The sequence below is a fragment of the Phoenix dactylifera genome, unplaced genomic scaffold (genome assembly GCF_009389715.1).
Source record: "Phoenix dactylifera cultivar Barhee BC4 unplaced genomic scaffold, palm_55x_up_171113_PBpolish2nd_filt_p 000097F, whole genome shotgun sequence".
Taxonomy (NCBI): Eukaryota; Viridiplantae; Streptophyta; class Magnoliopsida; order Arecales; family Arecaceae; genus Phoenix; species Phoenix dactylifera.
In genome coordinates, this window is record NW_024067681.1 from 307,558 (window position 1) to 327,312 (window position 19,755).

The 19,755-nt window shown below is 36.2% G+C and overlaps 2 protein-coding genes across 5 annotated transcripts in view; one reads left to right on the forward strand and one right to left on the reverse strand.

The window, feature by feature from the left end:
• Positions 1-994: 994 nt before the first annotated feature.
• Positions 995-5,409, reverse strand: LOC103713404 (deoxyribodipyrimidine photo-lyase). 3 transcript variants are annotated; one of them, XM_008800320.4, is made up of 8 exons: positions 4,691-5,409; positions 4,346-4,586; positions 3,824-3,981; positions 3,699-3,735; positions 3,522-3,580; positions 3,083-3,164; positions 1,980-2,051; positions 995-1,602 (listed from the first exon to the last, which is right to left on the reverse strand). In XM_008800320.4, exons 1-8 carry the CDS (start codon positions 5,371-5,373, stop codon positions 1,417-1,419), a joined length of 1,518 nt encoding a protein of 505 aa, XP_008798542.2. In that variant the 5' UTR covers positions 5,374-5,409; the 3' UTR covers positions 995-1,416. The 3 variants fall into 3 exon arrangements, with proteins under 3 accessions (XP_008798542.2, XP_026662888.2, XP_026662889.2); XM_026807087.2 differs by having other exon boundaries at positions 4,346-4,619; XM_026807088.2 differs by having other exon boundaries at positions 4,346-4,578; positions 4,680-5,409.
• A 5,347-nt stretch (positions 5,410-10,756) lies between these two features.
• LOC103713398 (SNARE-interacting protein KEULE) overlaps positions 10,757-19,755 on the forward strand; it is a 56,611-nt gene continuing 47,612 nt past the window's right edge. For both annotated transcript variants that reach the window (XM_008800311.4, XM_008800312.4), the window contains exons 1-2: positions 10,757-11,093; positions 16,941-16,999. In XM_008800311.4, coding sequence (XP_008798533.1) covers positions 11,024-11,093; positions 16,941-16,999 — 129 coding nt within the window. In that variant the 5' untranslated portion in view covers positions 10,757-11,023. The remainder of the gene's footprint in view (positions 11,094-16,940; positions 17,000-19,755) is intronic.

Sequence of the window (19,755 nt, forward strand, 5' to 3'; positions counted from 1 at the left end):
ATTGAAGGCAGCATCGACCATCATACAAGATGCTTCCTGCTGCAGTTTGGATGATTGGATAGCAATCCAAGTCTCTACCAATATTAATTTCAGTAAAAAGAGAAAAAAGGGATAATCACTCCAAAGGAATTGAGAACGACAACAATCATTAGGCTGGTTTTGCTAATTTGATTGCAGAACAAAAGAGAAACAAAATACAAGAACTTGAGATAGTCATCCCAAATAGATTTGGACTCCTAAAACTAGACTTCCACATAAGGCAACCCAAAAATAGGACATATCAAGAATAGGAAACTTGTCATTCCTTCCTCCTTTAAACCGATCTTTGTCCTCAAGGTTGATTTTATTTGCTGGTACACACCAGCGATCTTTATCTTCTAGTTCTTTATCTGTAGTTGAAATTGTCACCATCGCAGAAAAGGTTTGTTGAGGCTTTTCTTTGCAGCAAAACTTATGATGATACACACTTAGAACCTACCAACCAAATATTCAGTCATATGCAAGAAGCTTGGTGAACTTGAGAAAGATCTCCATGCATATCTCCATACTTGGATTTTAGCTAGAATTATAAGCCTTCAACAAACCTTTTCTGCGTTGAAGCACCATGATGAGATTCATGCCTTCCATGATACCTCCTGTAAATAAACATGCATCAGATACCAACATTCACACATGCGAGGCTGACTTTCCTTTGCTAGATGATTTGCTAGATATTCAAATTAGCAGATCTCTGAAATTCTGAGAATATTACCGCACAAGAGGAAGGACAAAGTCATGCCATCATGGAAGCAACAAGAGTGATTCTTTACCGGCAATCCTTCATCAGATCATATACCTATGAACAGAAAATCCCAGTTTTTTTTCTTTTTTTTCAAAAAAGAAATTGGTATTTGTTGTTGTTGTAGGTAAGGGAGGTTTGAGCCACTCTGACTTTATTAAGTGTATGAAATCGAAGAAAACATCAAAAAACGAGACATGACTAGGTGATGAAAGATGATCAGAATAGTGAAGATTTATTTGCTAATAGCAATATGACATACCATCCTGTGAAATGTACAAAGACAAGAAATTTAGGAGATATCTTTGCATTCCAAGTTAACATAAAATATGTTAGTCATCACTCTCAAGTCTGTCCTATATATATATATTTGAAGAAAAGTTTGTCCTAGATATCAGATAATCTACAAGCTGAATCTGCATTTCCATAAATCACGCAATCATGATGGAGCTGTCATCAGATATCTGTTCCTGAAATAGTCAACCTAGATTGACTACATGGACATGAGAAGAGCAAGTCCCACACCATCAAAATAAATCTATGTAGAGGTGTCATGCTTCAGGACTTCAAGGTGCTCTTGCGAAATGCCAAGCTGTGGGATGGTATCAGCCATTTGCCCATTCCACCTTCAAATTATTTTATTCAGATTTTATGATCTTTGAATGTTTGGGTATCAAACTTGATGGGCTTTCTGATTTCCTTTTCTTTGTTTCGGTTACCAGCCTTTTTACATAGGCTATGTAGACATCCACATTGAATTTTCTTTTGCAGCCTGCATAGTTCATGTAACGTATTTTCCCAAACACTGGTCTCTCTTTCCAGCCCTGCAATTACAAGACATTAAGCTCAGGTACAACCAGCACCATAATCCCCTTGCCTTTCTTTTTATTTTGGGTGAGAGACAGGAGAATAGGTCTCAATGCAAAACATGACTCTTCAAATCATAACAGAAAAATAGAAGTAGATATTTCATATGGAAAAAGGCATTTTACGTAGATGATCAAGTCGAAGGAATTTGAAAATGCGGGTAATACACAAACACAGGCACCAATTGATCATGTGAAGACAATTGGATTCAGGTGATTAACAACTGAGCTTTATCTGTAACTGTAATGACATCTATGGAAACATCATATGAAAAAAACATAGGATCCTAGAGAAGCACTAAACATGGAAAAAGTTGCAGCTTAAGTGCATGAACCTGATCGTGGATGCCACATATGGACCACATGCAACCAACATAACCATTTGGATCTCTGCCATCTATCTCGTACTGCAAGTAATAACATTGTCAGGTTATGAAGGGAAAAAATAAAGGATGGTGATAGTTCCATCCTTAAAGAAAAGCATGAACTCTAGAGACAAATTCTGACATTGCCAGTATCTTTTAGAAACAAACATTATGGGTGTTACATTGCATGGCTCTCCCTCCCAATCTCAAGGAATCATAACATGATGCAGCAATGTCAGTTCTTGTCCAACCTATCATTACTATTTCATAGACTGGCTTGAAGATATCTACAAGCATCAATCTAAGATCTTACTTTTAGTAACATATCTGTAAAAATTTACAATCTGGGCCATAAGGTTTTCTTGGTTCATCATTTTGTTTCTGGGCCATCTATGCTGTTAAAGGAGATGGCTGGGTGGTCTGCACAATCTGACTTATGTTTTCCTTCTTTCTTTTTCTCCGATGGAGTATGCAAGAGAGCAGCAGACTTACAATCTAAGCCAACAACTGACTGGTCTCATAAATATCCAAAATCCTCTGTTTACTTTATAGTAAACCAGCAAAGTACTGAAACTATAAAACAACTAAACAAAAAAAAAAAAAAGGTTCTGAAGTCACTAATATTTGTCAAATATGATTTTTTATATATAAATTTAGGAGACTAAGATGCCACTCTATCATAAACTCAACGATAACATGATAGTTATCCAAAAGAATAGGTCCTCAAAGACGCATTTCATCCTTTGAGATCTAACTCCAGATTAAATCAATTTTTCCTCATAATCAAGATCCTCATGTTTCCTAAGAGTGCTATGTGTTTCATTTTTTAGTGATTGCAAGCGAATGAAAGAAGGAACCAAATGTCAAGATATTAAGTTTGCAGGATTATGGAAATTTTGAAACCAAATTCTTTTAATTCTCAAAACTCAAAAGTTAATTTAATAGTATCACTACCATTACCCCTTTCAAGAGATGTTTAACTCCAACATTGCAGCCTCATAGAAGAGAAAAAAAATCAGGTAAAATAGCATAAAGACTTCTAAGCACCTTTGCTTGCAAATGACGGTCAATACCTTGTCATTTAGATATATTGCTATTGAAAGTGCTTCTTCAGGGCTGCTTGTCCACTCAAGAATCTTTTTGGCCCAGTACATCCTGCCAAGCACTACTGCATTAGTATATGAAAGCAGTTTCACCATAGGAAATCTACAGATCTGGTTAGTAGAACATCAAATTAATAGAGGTGATACAAGTTTCCCAATCTCTCAACAACACAGAGGATCATGAATTAATGCTACAGTACAAAAACAAAATAGGGACCAAATTGTTGTCTCATAATCTACATGCAAGCTTCTATTCAGCAAAAAGTTTTTGCTCGGGGCTTGCATAAATGGTCTAACGCACAATGTCCGGTAAACATCTAACGTGAAATGTTAGTAAACAAAGAAAATTCTTAAGAGCATGCATTAGAAACATAAAATAAAGGGGAAAAGACGTTGTAAAGTTATTTACCGCATGAATCCATGCATTTTTCCATAATGGACCATCTCCAGTTGTGATGCATTCCATAGCTGGAATGAGCAAGCAATGTGGTTAGAATGGTAAAACAGTCAAGCAACAACTCCAATTCCTAAAACCACATTAGTCTCCAATCATGATTCACAGGAGAATTTTAGTTTGTAAACCTACAGGATCTGCAGTTCTTGCTTGCTCCAGTTGTTCCTTCCTGCATTCAGATGAGTTGATTTTAAGCAACTACATGACCAAACACAAGTAAGTGCTTGTCCTTAGAAGCTAGGAAAGGACTATCTTACGTGTAGAGATGCTCTCTTTCATCTGCAGAATGGTCCATTAAGGTCTTGCGAGCCCATTCCCATGCACCTTGCAATGAGTCGTACTGAGGCTGATAGTAGCAAAAGTTGTCTGCAAGTTCCCTTCGCACGAGCAACTCCTCCAAGAATGCATCAACTGACTATGTAACATTTGTTTGCAACATTAAATAAACAGAACTGTTTATCTATCCGATACTCTTAACAACTGGAATCCTACAACTCCTCTGATACTAACTCAGAGGAGAAAATCCAAAATTCAAACCAATTATTTGCAGCTTGTTTCCCATGAAATGTACCAATTTTGTTCCACAAAACAATAAAGAAGTAGTTGTTCATAGGCATGATTGACAAATAAACATTCACAAAGTTGATCTTTTTTATTACTCTATAATCGAGTACAGTATGGTTGAATCTATGCCGTAAATTTACTTATAGTCAATCTACATTTCAACCTAGGAATTCAATGGATCATAAACAAGCTTTAAAGAAGACCTCAGAGCTCACCTTGGGACAAGATTTCCTGTGTGCTTGTGCCTCCAGAGCACAACGCTGGGCTGAGATTTGCCCAAAGTGTAGGTAAGGAGAGAGGCCAGACGACCCCTTTGGCTTCAACGGATCATTCCGGTCGGTCTCATAGTTCTTTAACCTCCTCGTCAGGAACCCATCCTTGTTCCCCATCAACACCTCCATCGCCGGATCCTCCCCCGGCTCGCACCACTCGATCTCCGGCACCTCCCCTGCTTCCCTAACACCCAAATCACCTCCAAGTTCAGGAATTCTGCATCAAAATTCGATTTTTTTTTTTTTGGCCTACGATGAAAAAGGAGCAATCTTTTACCATGGGAGTACCTGAGGACTTCGGCGATGAGCTCGCCCCAGTCAATCTCCGGCGGATCGTCGGCCGTCCATGGGACGGCGGGAAGCGGGAGTTCCGGGAACTCTACGAGGTACTCGGGGAGAAGGCGATGGATCTTGGGGCGGATAGTCTTGGCACTGTATTCCAATTTATCGGAGGCGGCCCAGACGGGGACGACGTTGTGGGCGTCGACCTGGTGGACGGCAACCTCCGGGCCGACGCGGTCGCAGATGTCGGCGACGGCCGCGCGGACGGGGCGGAGGGGGGAGAAGTCGGCGACGAGGGTGGAGGCGGCGAGGCGGCGGAGGAGGGCGGGGAGGGTGTGGGCGGGGTCGCCGCGGAGGAGGAAAAAGGGGAGGCCGAGGGAGTGGAGGCGGCGGCGGAGGAGGCGGAGGGAGCGGAGCATGAACGCGAGCTGGCGGGCGTGGGCGCCGAGGAAGCGGGGGTGGAAGAGGTTGAAGGCGACGGCGACGGGGGCGGCGGAGCGGGCGGCGAGGTGGGCGGCGTAGAGGAGGGCCCAGTTGTCGCGGGATCGCTGGTCGCGGAACATCCAGTAGACCACGGGGCCCGCGGGGGAGGAGGGGGAGCCGGGCTTGAGGACGCGGACCCGGCCGGGGTGGACGGGGCCGGTTTCGAGCTTGGGTGCGGTGGTGGGGGGAGTTACACCGGGCGCCATTAGGAGGACAGGGGAAGAGGAAGAAGTCGGTGGAGCAGTTATTTGTAAGAGAGAATAGGGAGAAGTCGAGGGACTTCGGCGATGTTTGTGGCGTGGAAGACGACACGTCGGAAGGGATGAAGTTAGGGGTGGCAAAATATGACCCGACCCGCCAATCCGACCCGTGTTCGACCCGCCATAAACAGGTTTGGGTTTGGCCTAAAAAGGTTCGGGTCGTAAACAGGTCGACCCGTTTAACGTGTTTATTAATTGGGTCGGATACGGGTTTTAGATGTCTGACCCGTTTAAACCGTTTAACCCGTTTAACTGTTGGGCAGGTTAAACAGGTCTAAACAGGTTAAACGGGTTAAACAGGTTAAACGGGTTAAACAGTTTAAACAGGTTAAACAGGTCTAAACGGGTCTAAACAGGTCTAAACGGGTCTAAACAGGTCGGATTGGGCAGGTTAAACAGGTTGGGTTGGACAGATTAAACAGGTCTAAACAGGTTAAACGGGTCAGGTTGGGCAAACAGGTTATACAGGTCGGGTTGGGTTGGGTAAACAGGTTACCTGTTTATTAAACAGGTTAAACGGGTCGGGTCGGGTTACCTGTTTAATAAACAGATCAGGTTCAGGTTTGCAATTCCTGACCCGTTTAATAAACAGGTCGGATTCAGATTTATAGTTTTCTGACCCGACCTGTATTTGACCCGACCTGTTTATGCCTGACCCGACCTGATTGCCACCCCTAGATGAAGTGAGTGGGCGAGACGGGGCTTCTGATTTGGGCGGGAAGCGTGGCCTGTTTCAGCTTTCCGGGGGATGATGACAAGGTTGCAAATGGCCAATTTTGCATGAAAAAATATTAAAATTATTATTTCTGCATGAAAAGAACAACATAGCACACATTCAGGAATCAGGTATCCTTGTGACATTCGAGTATTCTCATGTTCAGGATCCAGCCAAAGTTTCAAATACCAGTGTTATAATCTAGCCTTTATAATGACAATTGTAATGCATTATTTAGTATTATATAATTTATTATAAATAATGGTAATTATTTTTTACTTGTATTTGTCTAAATAAAATACTAGTTTTTTAAAAGTTAAACTTTTATACTAAATTTTTTTCAAAAAGTTATTTCTTTTGGACCGTATTTTTCGACCAATGAAAGTAGACGAAAAGATAAAACTATTATATTTCTATTGTTTTCCATTATTTTTCATTATGGAGGTGTTATAATAGTAGTTATAACAATACTAAAAGTATGAAATGCCATTTTTAAGAAAATAATGATAGTTGCTACTGCAATCTCTACAAAGAGCAATGACAATGGTCTAGAATAGGTTTGCAATTGTTACTGGCTTTTTAAAGTAATTAAAAGCTAGAAAACTAAAAGAAAAAAAAAAGGTGGATAAGGGCACCAAAGTTAGTCAGAGCTCAAAAATATTAGATATATTTGATATGATCACCATTTTTCTTTTTTCTTGATGATTTTTGAATGGAACTTTTTAGAAGTGATTTGTGTTACTGGAGGTAGAGATGTTTAAAAATGTGAAATTTTATCTTGGATGCATAAGTCGTAGGAGGAGGCTATGATTCAACTTTGAGCACCATCCGAGCTTGCTCGATCTAGTTTCAAAAATCATCAAATTGAGGCTCAATAGTGAACTAAGTCGAGCACAATAGACTTGCGTATGTGAAAAGCTCTAGAGATGTCTAATTGGGACCATAAAATTGATATCTAACATAGAGGAGAGGCGTAATTGGTGAGGAATTAGGAGAGAATTAGATTAGTATAGTGAATCGAGCTAGATTGTGGTGAAGTCGGGTTAGCTTTTTCATGTTAATTGATTGAATTAGTGAAAATTTTACTTAGTTGAACTTCCAATTGGTCAATAGGTGGACTTATGTAGAAGAGGGAGGAAAATGAATTTGAAATGGCTCAAGGTATGGGTATGTTAAAATTGGGAGAAATGGGTAAATTATGATTAAATCTAATTAATAATACAACTGATCATTGAAGGTGTTATTCACCGTGTGGTGCGGTGACAAGAGAGGATTGGCGGTGGGTGGTGGATAGCCGGTGGTGATAACTGGCTAGCAAGAATCAAAAGAAAATGCCCGAAGTGCCCCACCGGGCATGCTAAAAAAGTTGTGTTGGATGCTGCATTCTCCACGTGGGGCTAAGAACAGTGCATGTCTCTAGTAGGTTAGTGTGAGTGTATAGACATGTTGATGCCCAAAAAGACAGAGGATGAAGGGTTGATAGTGCGAGTTTTAGTGCCTTAACTTTCAAAAACTTTTACTATTATGATATCGTTTGCTCGAAAGAGAAAAAGATAAGTTGTAGTCAATCTGTAATTCTATACTAACAGCTATGGATAAATTAGAGTAAAACAAGCCTTAAAAATAAAGCAATGATAAATTGAAGGTAAAAAAAGAGATAACAATAGGTGTTTGGTTGGCTAAAGGATTTCTTTCTTGAAGTTATGTTCCACTATTTATACATGATATTATAACTAGCTTGGTAGCCGTCCACCTTCAGTGCCGAGAATTGTTCACATATGATCTTCCACTTTTCTAGCATTTTCAATACCTAGTGCTAACCATCCTCCAATCCCCATGGGATAACTATCAAGTTTCGAACCGCATCTTGCTCCTTCTGCAAGGTTGGCAGGAAAAAGCCCATAGATCATCGTACCTACTTGGCCTTAAGTTCAACATAGCTAGAGTTTAGTTAGTCTATATTTGATGGATATCTATGTCCTAGCTGATGCTCTCCTTATTTGGCCTATGGGGTGTTATAAGTCTCATATGGAACTATTCCCAAGTTTGCTCGGTCTCTTCCTTTGAATAGAGTTGAGGGTACCAGGGCTTTAGCCTCTAGGTTTACCATCTTGGTTTATCAATTTGATGTAGCTCGGCTCGAGACCCCTCCATCATCTTATCCTAGTTTTATCATGTGGCTAAGTATGCATGTACTCTTTGGGTGTACTTGCTAGCTAAAGTGTAATGTAAACAATACAACCACCGAAGCTGTCATCAGAATACTTTTTATTGAAAGAATCATTTTTGCCAATCAATTTCTACGTGTTATGACTAAAGTTATATTTTAAGTTATAGATTCAACATATCAAGAAGTTTAAGAGAAAATATGCCTTTCGTTAATAGTTTTTACTAGGTTATCATCAAAACTTGTTGCAAAAGGCTCATTTTCTTGCAGTGAATATTACGTTTAATATTGCAGTTGGCAAGTTATTTCACATGATATCAAGAAATTTTAGAATCATCTCAGAATCTAGGCAATGGTTTGATATTATATTTTGATTTAAATAAATGCCGGTATGAATGTCTAAACGTTATACATGTTATTTGGATAGTGTATGAGATATTATTTATATGCAAATATATATATTTTGAACTTAGAGCACCATGTTTCTAACTTCAATGCATACATAAAACAATACTTAAGGTAGTTAAATCGATATTTGTACATTTTTTTTAGATGATAAAACATCATAAGAAACTAAAAACTAGCATTTGAAGCTATAAAAAAAGACCATTCAAGAATTTTTGGGACATATCCACGTGCACTAAATAATTTCCCTTATAAAATTGATCCTTGTGTACTGTACTCTTTGATCATAAAAGATCAAACCTTAGTTTTTGAACCTTGTATGAATAACAAAGTTTGATAAACAAGAAATGATTAAAATGTGATGGAACCTAATATATTTATATTTAAATGGAGGCTTTGCTTGTGCAGAGCTCTTCATTTGTCAGGTGGAAGCCCATATTAATAACTTTATTAATAGAATTATTTATTTTGGATAATAGGTAGGATTCTTATTTAATGTTTTTTTATCAAAATATAATAATATAATACCATTAGTAATAAAGTTGCTAGGTTATTAAATCATATTAAATAATTTTTTTCATTAGTACTACTAAATTAATGCAGAAATTATTAATATTATTAATAACTATATTTGCTTAATGTATGCCGATATTAATAAAAAGCTCTTCATTTGTTAGGTGGAAGCCCATATTAATAACGTTATTAATAGAATTCTTTATTTTGGATAATAGGTAGAATTCTTATTTAATATTATTTTTTAACAAAATATAATAATATAATACCATTAGTAATAAAGTTGCTAGGTTATTAAATCATATTAAATAAAGAATATTTCATTAGTACTACTAAATTGATGTAGAAATTAATAATATTATTAATAACTATATTTGCTTAATGATGCCGATATTAATGAAAAGCTCTTCATTTGTCAGGTGGAAGCCCATATTAATAACGTTAATAGAATTCTTTATTTTGGATAATAGGTAGGATTCTTATTTAATATTATTTTTTATCAAAATATAATAATATAATATCATTAGTAATAAAGTTGCTAGGTTATTAAATCATATTAAATAAAATTTTTTCCATCAGTACTACTCAATTAATGCAGAAATTAATAATATTATTAATAACTATTTTTCTTAGTGTATGCTGATATTAATGAAAATCTCTTCATTTGTCAGGTGGAAGCCCATATTAATAACATTATTAATAGAATTCTTTATTTTAGATAATAGGTAGGATTCTTATTTAATATTATTTTGATCAAAATATAATAATATAATATCATTAGTAATAAAGTTGCTAGGTTATTAAATCATATTAAATAAAAACTTTTCATTAGTACTACTAAATTAATGCGAAAAATTAATAATATTATTAGCAACCAAATTTTCTTAATGTATGCTGGTATTAATGAAAAATACTTTTCATTAGTATTGTATCATGCACATATCTTGTATATTTTTATTAGATTATATTAATTTTTTGTTATTTCTATTGTACTTTTATAATCATGATCTTACTTGAAAATGAAATAATAACTACTAATAACTTTGCTGTACTATATTTAAATATATTTTAAATGCAATACTTTTCTATTCTTTATTATACATAAGTTAGCTCATGATCTTATTATTTTACAAAAATATATTATTTTATTATACCGATAAATATATATGTGTGTGTATGTGTGTGTGTGTATATATATATATATATATATATATGTACTATTAGAATTTTGTTTAGTGACAATATATGATAATATTAATATCAAAAATTTATGTTAGATAATAGTTAAACTCTTAATTTAACATATTTTATTATATTTCTGTAATCTATTTTACCATATCTATTTAATAATATTTTTTTTAAGAAAATAAAAAAAGGGAGAAGACTGGATCAGTGCCTGGGCACCTACCCACTCGCATTTGGCAAATTTCACGCAAAAATAGGGGTATTCTAGTCCTTTCGCCACCAGCGACCACAGTTACGTGGGACTGACGGCGGTGGCCATTTCCTTAAAAATTCATCACGCGACATCCGTTCTTCGCCCTCTTGCGGGTCAAGCCGAGGCAGCGGTTTCCAGTCCCTCGCCGGTCAACCACACCGCCTCGGATCGCGCCCCCAAGAAATATTCCGACCTTCCCCCTCCACCCACCGCCTCTTTATTCGTGACTCCCGAGGAAGGAAGCCCGAGATTCCACAAACCCCGCCTTCCCCCCGACCGCCGCATCGGTGGAGGTACCCCAAATCTAGCAGTCTCCGATCGAAGGATTGCGAGGAGTTCGACAAGAAGGAGACGAATCATGTCGATGTCGGACTCGGACTCCTCCCAAAGCGGAGATTACAAGACATTCCGCCAGATAACCCGAGACCGTAAGTCTTGATCTTTGCCGGAAAGATTATCCCGGTCTTCTTCCTTTCTTTCTTGGATCTTCTTGATTACCTGCTAATGCTTTATTTAGATTATGTTTCTTGATTTTGTTTTGGTTGAGGAAGGATTGCGATTAGTTATGAAACAGCTATGTCTATACAACAGTTCTTGGATGCACATATTTGGAAGCGTAGAGGTTGTAGCGGTTGTGCGATCTTGTCATAAGTCTAGATCAAGGATTCAAGTCCCGGCGGGACACCGGAACAGGGTACCATCTTGATCGGCATGTCTTGGACTCTTGGGACATTTCCGGTCCAAGTATCGGGGCAGGGTGGGACGGTGGACATCCCGTTCCATTGGAAAACTGGGACAGCCCCATCCTAGGGGATTTAAAATCTTGGTCTAGATGAATCTTGGAGGGTTGCTTTCCTACTACATAATTTAAATTTTGAAACCAACAGCGAAATCTTGCTTCTCGCCATTTCCTAATGCCCATTATCTTGGTTGATTATACTTTGATTTACAAAGTTGGTTATTTGTAGATGGGATTTGACTTGTTGGATAAATTTTGGAGTACAAGAATTATGCTATTTAAGGCTGTAGTTTTATGGGTGTATGCAACAAAGATTCAGGGAAGCTATAATGAGCAGAGCTACTAAGATTCTAGTTGACTGTTTAAGATGTGGAGGAGAAGACCTTGAAAAGCATGGATAGAGAGGTTATGAAAGTATTCAGTAATGATGTGGTCAGCAAGTAAGTGGCCTTTGGCTGGGTCATGGCAATCTTTGTGTTTGCATGCATCTAATGTTGATTACAGGGTACCAATGTTTATATACAGTTCAGACATATTCATCCACTTGCATGTATAGAACACAGAGGCCAAACATTCCTATAGGAATGTCCTTTTGCATAAATGTTTTTTAATCTGTTGACGACCGTGTAAACTGTAAGTTGTAAAAATAAAACCATACCCGATTATTTTGACTAACTAATTTGAACAGTCAGTTTAGCTTTTGTTAAGAGATTTGCATTTGTGCCATATAACATTAAAGAAACAAGGAGAAAATGTGTGGCACATTGGTAAAAGTAAGCTGATATTGTTTGGCACTTAATAAAATAATCAAGAATTGAAGTGTTGTCGCTTTTCCTATATGTCCTGTGAGAAGATGCTCTAAAGAACATGCCAAGTGGCTATCTTTTTGCTCCAGATGGTGTTAAGATGCTTGATATGTCCAAAATTATCAACATCACAAAAATACTAAAAATGGAATCATCCAAACTGGTGTTGCATGGAGGCAAAAGTGGGAATCAAATTCAAACATGCACCTAGGCGGTTGGCTTGGCATGAAGAGAAAAGAAGATAGAGGGGTACCTTAAAAATAATTTAACTAAAATATGTATGTTTAAATATTATATAAAGTAAATATTTTAAAAAATTAAACCTCCCAATTGGTTTAAGGAATATAGAAAATTCAATTTTGCAAAGTTAATTTGATACCTATATGTTGATCAATCTTTGAAAAAACGAAAGCTCATTTTAACATTACTATAGTGGGCCTGTTTAAACTCATTGTTGGAAGAGTCCACCTCTCTACCAATTTGTAGAAGTTGTAGCCAGTAAAATTTGGTAAATATCCTATTATCTAATGTAAATCTGCTTTGAATATTTATATGACATGGATTCCAGGAGCTGAATGTGAGTCTGTATGTAATATTTAGTCCAAGCATGTTGTTTGCAAGTCTAGTTTATTAACTCATGCTTTAAACTCTGCACTTTTCATATTAACTCATGCTTTAAACTTTGCACTTTTCGTACCTTGCCTCCCCCATCGCATCCTTGATGAATATTTGATCTTTGATGACTTGACATGTGACGTTGATGGGGCCGATGCAAGCAAGAGATGTTTTGTTGCCTAATTAGAGTAATGGCATAACTATAGATAATCACCTATTGCAACCTACCACATAGACCAAGTTTAAAATAAGCATTAGTTCTCTTACATGCTAAGGAACTTAATGACAATGTCGACTTTTATGAAGGATACGTGTGGAAAATAATAAGACTTGAATACTTAAGGTGCTTGAAGGACTGTGATACAGAGGCTTGTTGCATTGAAATTAGCCTGACTCCTTTTTCCCAGTTGCATTATTTTCTTAACAAACAACATTGATGTTACATGTCATGTTTTGTGGGTGGTTTCATGATCATGTTCTTTATGTACTAGAATCTTAGTTTCTAGTTGCTTACTTGATCGGTAAAAGTCTGAATCTGACCATGTGTATTCATCTGGATTGCAATTCATGAAAATGACATAAAATAAGCTAATGCATATGTTAGCTTTTAACCTCATAATAGATCAACCTTGCTGACACAGGATGGCTTTTATCTGCATCCTAAGTGCTTTCTAGTTAAGAATGATGTACTTAGATATTGTCCTTAAGAATGTGATCATTAGTCTCCTAATAACTATTTTGTACCCATCTAGAGCAGAAATTTCATATGCATCCTTAAGATTATAAATAGTAGGAAACGAAATACAAAATGTTGATAAGTTGGACAAGAGGATTTAAATGAAATATAATTGGAGAGAGGACAAGGAGTACAGGTATGTTGACCATTCCTTTGCCAAAGAAGCAGAACTATTAGCCATATGTGTCGCACAATGCGTATGAGGTTGATTCTGTTTCTTGGTTGATTTTTCTATTGTACGCTTAGTTTAATAGAAGAATAAAGGAATGGATTGACAGAATTTCCTGGCAAGTTGTTTTTCTTGCCACAAGAAATGATGTGTATATGAAGCAATTTAACATGAATACGAATATAAATTCATGTAGTTGAAACAAAAACACTTTCAGAACCTATGTATAAGATATGTTTGATGGAATAGCATCTGATTTGCCACTTCCTTGATGAATATGATGCATGACAATTAATGTAGTCAACAGTTTTGAAGCAGCAGATGGTAAATCAAGCCTTGGAGATAGTGTACTGAGGATGAAATGAATTAAAGCTTTGGACTTCATTAGATGAGTCAGAGCAGTGATTATAGTATACATTCTAACTCCCATAAACTGCTGCTTATATTAGTCAAGGACAAATCATCCACTACCTCAACATTATTTGGATGATTTTCTCTTCAATTCATTATGTTGCAAGGTATGACAACATGAGAGGTGTCATGAACATTATCTTGGAATTTATACAAACTGAGCTGATAATCCTTAGTGTGATGTCTCAAGGAACATAATTAGGTAGTCAAAGTCTAGAACACGAATTGCAAATGAAAGACAATCTTAAGGTGAAATGTTAATATCACAGGATAGATGATAAACAAATAGCAGAATTAAGATTTTCCATACTACTTCTGCTAACTTGAGATGTATAACCATCAAGCAGATTAACAAATGTAGAAAAAGAGACGTTTATGAAGATAGTATGCTTGGGTTATGATGATTTCATGTCCTTTAGACTGTGATTTCTCGAAACAATATGCTGGAACATGAACTATGAAATAGCAAGTAGCAACCGTTGATGTTTAAGGTGTACTGCTGAAAGAGGGATTAGGGGCTATTGAAGCTTAGAATAAGCTTCTTATGATAGTAAAATAAAAGCTGCTCTATGCTCGCATACTATAATTGGAAGAAGTGACACCATCTGTATTGATCCAGGGCCTCATCCAAAAAGGCTAGTTAGAAAGCTATTAATTTATGTCCTTGGTCCTACTTAAATACACAAGACCTCTCTAGCACACAGCCGATATGGGATCAAACACAAGCCTGCATGAGTCTTCACACACTCCTCCATTTTAAGCTATAGCATACTCATCATGGAAGAGTCCAATCAAAAACAAAAAAATAATAATCAACTTGTGGTCATCCCTGAAAGGGCCAATGCTATAATGTTCTCTAGTCAAACATGGGTTATTCTCTTTGCTCTGATACCATTTGTAATAACTCAGAACCTCGTCCAAAAGGACTAGCTAGAAAGTTATCAATTGGGATCTTTGGCATTGTTTAAATACACGAGACCTCCAACACAAAATTGACATGGAACTATACGCATGCTAGCTTTGGTCCTAACACCGCCCATCGTCTATAATGTTTGCATGGTATGCTCTAGTAGGCTTCCCATGTTGATCACACCAAATCTCAAAATTATGAAGTCAGGTATGACTTAACTTTCCCAATTTGTTGACATCCTCTTGCATCACAATGTCCACGTTGGCCATGTATATCTTTTCTTACATATTTCTTCTTGTGCAAATATTGGCCCCTGAAGTTATACATATTTGTGGCATAAAGAGGAGAATGAACTTGGGAGAATAATTACTGTTTGTTAAACTAAGCGTTTGAAAACATTTTAGGTTGGAATTTAACATTTGAGCTGACTAAATCTTCTCCACTCTAAACTTTTTTGTTTTTTCGAGCTTTAATATTATTCAGGAAAGGTCAATAAAAAAATTTCTAAGTTTTAAAACAGCACCATGAGAGAATTGTGATGTTTATTTCTGGCATAAAGAGCAGAATGAACTTGGTAGAATAATTACTGCTTGCTAAACTAGGTGTTTGAAAAGATTTAAGCTCAGAAGTTTAACATTTGAGATGACTAAAATCTTCTCCACTCTAAACTATTCGTTTGTATCTTTGGAGCTTTAATATTATTCAGGAAAGGTTGGTAAAAAAGTTTTTAAATTTTAAAACAGCACCATGAGAGAACTGTGTTGTTTAGATGGCAACACAATATTGATCGTGATCCACAACATTTAACATACCGAAAATCCTAAATGACATCTTTAGAAGTTTGTTGCTTGTTTGTCAAGTGGAACAAAATGGATAAAACTATTTTATAAACTAAATGAACTGATTTGATGTGTAATTTAGAAATATGCAAGCCACAGTTTCCCTATGTAGATCATGATTATTGTTAATGTGCCTACATTGTAATTTAGATCTTTAGATCTACTGGCATCATTATTCTCCTTCCACTTAATAAAAAAGAAATCTTTGATACATTTGTTTTTCCAGGAATTTTAAAATCACAGATCATGGTTATTGTGCGGATTCTCATTTTTCCTGACTCGTCATGTGTTTAACCGATAAAATTTGGGCTCAAATCTTCCTGATAGGATCTGCTGGTCTTATCTCTCTCTCTCCCTCCCCCTGTCGCGCACACACATGCGTATACACAAACACATATTCACTAGTCTTTTGTAGGATTCCTATTTTTTTCTTAAACTCATCACTTCCTTATTAACTTTTGTTTTTGATGTCTGCTTGTAAATTCTAATAGATTGGTAGCCCAATCTTTAAGCACTAACACATGGATCATCAAATATGTACATCGGTTTTTACAAATATTGACACATTAGTAGAAGACATAGCAAGCTAAATGATGCAAGTACCTGTGGCATTTGTTTACTTGACTATTTATACTTTAGGTGCGGACAGAATAGTATTTCTACAATTAATTTCTATGATTTATAGAACTTTGTTTTGTAAATATGTTATTTTAGAAAATTATGGTAGTTGAGGTGATCTGGTTTGTGCGTGTGAAGGCACAAAATATCTAATATTCACTTTATTTGAGGTCTTGCTTTTCTTTTTTTTCTTGATCATGTGTAGTCAATTATAAAATTGAAAAAAGATGGAGCTAAAGCCAAGCAAAACAAAATAATGTCGATGGAACAATTTTGGAATGAAAAGCTTTCCATTTTGTGTTCTCTAGTACTTTTATTAATCTTTGTAAGCCATTTTACGGTCACTAATCATATTACTACTTTCCATGTATACTTATCATCTGTCCAATTTTTGCTTCTTGTATTTACATTTCCTTTTTTTGATGATGTTAGGTTTATTGTATGAGATGATTCGATCAACCAAAGTGAAGGACTCAAAATCAACGTGGAAGGTATTCTTTGGCATGGCATTTCCTTGCTGTATTTTGTTTGCTTATAAGTTTCTTATGTTGATTGCTGTTAGTATGAACTGAGGTCTGCAATCTTAGTATCGGGAACTATATTGGTATATTACTGGTTAGATATTGTACAGTCAGTATGGTACAGTATATACCTCATACTGAGATAGTTCCTGACCCCTCTTTTCTCACTTTTTATTACGATACCATCCGAAAACGATATGTATCCTGGTTTGGGCTGGTACTGTCTGGTACGGGGCAGTGCTGCTTGATTCAGATTGGTATGGATTGGTTCGACTCATATATCAAACCAAACCTTGGTACAATGCTAGTACCTTACTGGTTTGGTACGGTGGTATGTATAGGTATGGAAGACCTTAGTATAAACAATTACAGACAATAAACGTCTTTGACATGCTTTGTTATAGCATTGTCTAGACCATCCTACATAGCTATAGGCCTATAGGTGAATTGGAATGTCTTTTTGTTAAAGTTTCTTTTTGGTTCTTTGATAGGATTTTGTTAAAGTTTCTTTTTGGTTCTTTGATAGGATTTTGTTAAAGTTTCTTGACTGCTAAAATTGTGATGGAGCGTCGTACTTTATTTCCTCACTATGTGTAAGAAGAGAAATAAGTATTCTAATGAATTACTTAGTTTAAAGGGATTTTATATTCACTTTAGGTGCAGATCTACAACGGAAACATATAATGTAGGGAAAAGCTGTCTTCTTCTTTCTTTTTCTTTTTTTTTTTTTTTTTTTTGGAGAGGGTGCAAGCTGTCTTCATAGTGTCAAATAAGCAATTCTAGCTATAAATCACTTGTATAAGGTTGTTTTGACAATTGAACAGATTTTTGTTCCTTGAGAATATATATTTTTTAAATTTTTTTATACATGGATTTCTCAAGAGATTTTTATTGAATGGAGGACAGTATTGGTTGTGTAATATATGTGACTTCGGTATAGATGTATAGTACTCATTTCATTCTCAACTTGCATCAACATGTTTTTCTTTGCCTACGATTGCATTTTTTGCTGAGTCATGAGTTTAAAAGTTCAGTTTCTACTTTCTACTGTGAGACATTGATTGTGAAGTGAAGAAAATTCTATTATAATTTGAAGTACAACATTGTGACTAGTTGTTGTGCTATAGATATATAGAAAGGAGGAAGCAGGAGGGGGAATGCGAATGAGAGTTTGTAGCTAATGTTTTTGGTTTATTATATTGTTTCTAAGATCCTTGTGTCTAGATTTTACAGTAGTAACAACTGTAAGAAAAAACTTATGCACTGAGTGATTGTGTTAGCTTGTTGTAGCAATTGCAAAGCTCAAAAACAGTAAGAATCAAGAGTAGGGTGCGAGACTTTAATCAGATGCACCTCCATGGCGGTTGATTAATTCAACTATTGTGAGCATGGGGAGTAGTGAGGCTGATTTTCTAAACATATTTTCAAATTAATATTTAGTAGTATTCTTGTTGAAGAACTCTGCCTATGTTTTGTATATAGACGGTCCCAAGCTCGGATAAAGCGGGAGGGTTGCAATAGATTGATGGCCAGCATAAAATTAGAGCCACATCTTAATGGCATGAACTCGTTTAAGAAAATTGTTGGGACTTTTCCAACTAGCTATGTGCTGCATTGGACTTTGAGTGCAGAGAAAGTGAGAAAGTGCTAACTAGGGCATTCCCTGGAAGCAGCACACCATATAGATGCCTGGATGTAGTGAGAAGTATGTAAGATTTCTCATACTTTAATAGATGGGTGTGGTAAAGAAGTTAATCTAGGAAAGCATTTAGTAACTTGGAATATAGGGTTATTGACGGTTAAATTGATGGAACTAATAGATACAATGGCTAGAAGGAGAGTTAACATAGCTTACCCACAAAAGACTAAGTAGATAGGACAAAAAACAAAGAAAGTTGGTAAAATAGGTTATCAACTTTGGTATACTTGGAAAGATAGAGATAACAATGGAGTAGGAATTATATACAACATTAAGAAAGTAAGAGAGAGAATAATCTGGATAAAATTAGTATTATGAGAGGAGTCTATTAATGTTATTAGTACTTATGCTTATCAAGTAGGATTAGATTATGCTACAAAGCAATGCTTTTAGGAGGACATGGATGGACTAATTTAAGAGATTCCTAATGGAGAGAAGATATTAATGGAGGAGATCTGAATTGGCACACACGCAAATATAATATAGGTTTTGAAGGTTACGATTTCAGAGAGAAACAAGGATGGAAATGTTTTTTTTGGAGTTTGAGATGGCATATGACCTAATAGTCGCTAACACCTGCTTTAAAAAGAAGAAATCTTACTTGATAACTTCTAAAAGTGGGCATAGTACTAGTCAAATTAATTTTTTACTTACTAGAAAGATTGATCCAGTTTTGTGTAAAAAGTGTAACAAGTTAGAGTTTAATTACCCCACTTTGATTGGTGATTTTGGATGTGTGTATTAGGAAATGGAAGAGGACTAAAGAAAATAGGAACTCAAGGACTAGGTGTTGGAATTTGCTGGGAGAGAAACAATTGGCTTATAAGGATAGAATGTTGAAGGAAGGAAAATGTGTCTAGGTGAGAAAGTCAATACCATATAGGACTAAGAAAATTGTTGTAGGGGTATTAGAAGACTTTAAGGGGAAATGAACCATCTAGTAAGAAAACTTGGTAATGGAATGAGAAAGTTCAATTGTAGTTAAGGCTAAAGGAGAGTGCTATAGAATACCTAAATATAAGAATAA

Excerpts from the sequence above, each read along its gene's own strand:
- LOC103713404 (XM_026807087.2), bottom strand. The coding sequence starts at position 5,373 with ATGGCGCCCGGTGTAACTCCCCCCACCACCGCACCCAAGCTCGAAACC. Across the intron at positions 3,982-4,345 it reads ACAGGAAATCTTGTCCCAAG|TCAGTTGATGCATTCTTGGA; the intron begins GTGAGCTCTGAG and ends AATGTTACATAG. Across the intron at positions 2,052-3,082 it reads CAATATATCTAAATGACAAG|TACGAGATAGATGGCAGAGA; the intron begins GTATTGACCGTC and ends TATTACTTGCAG.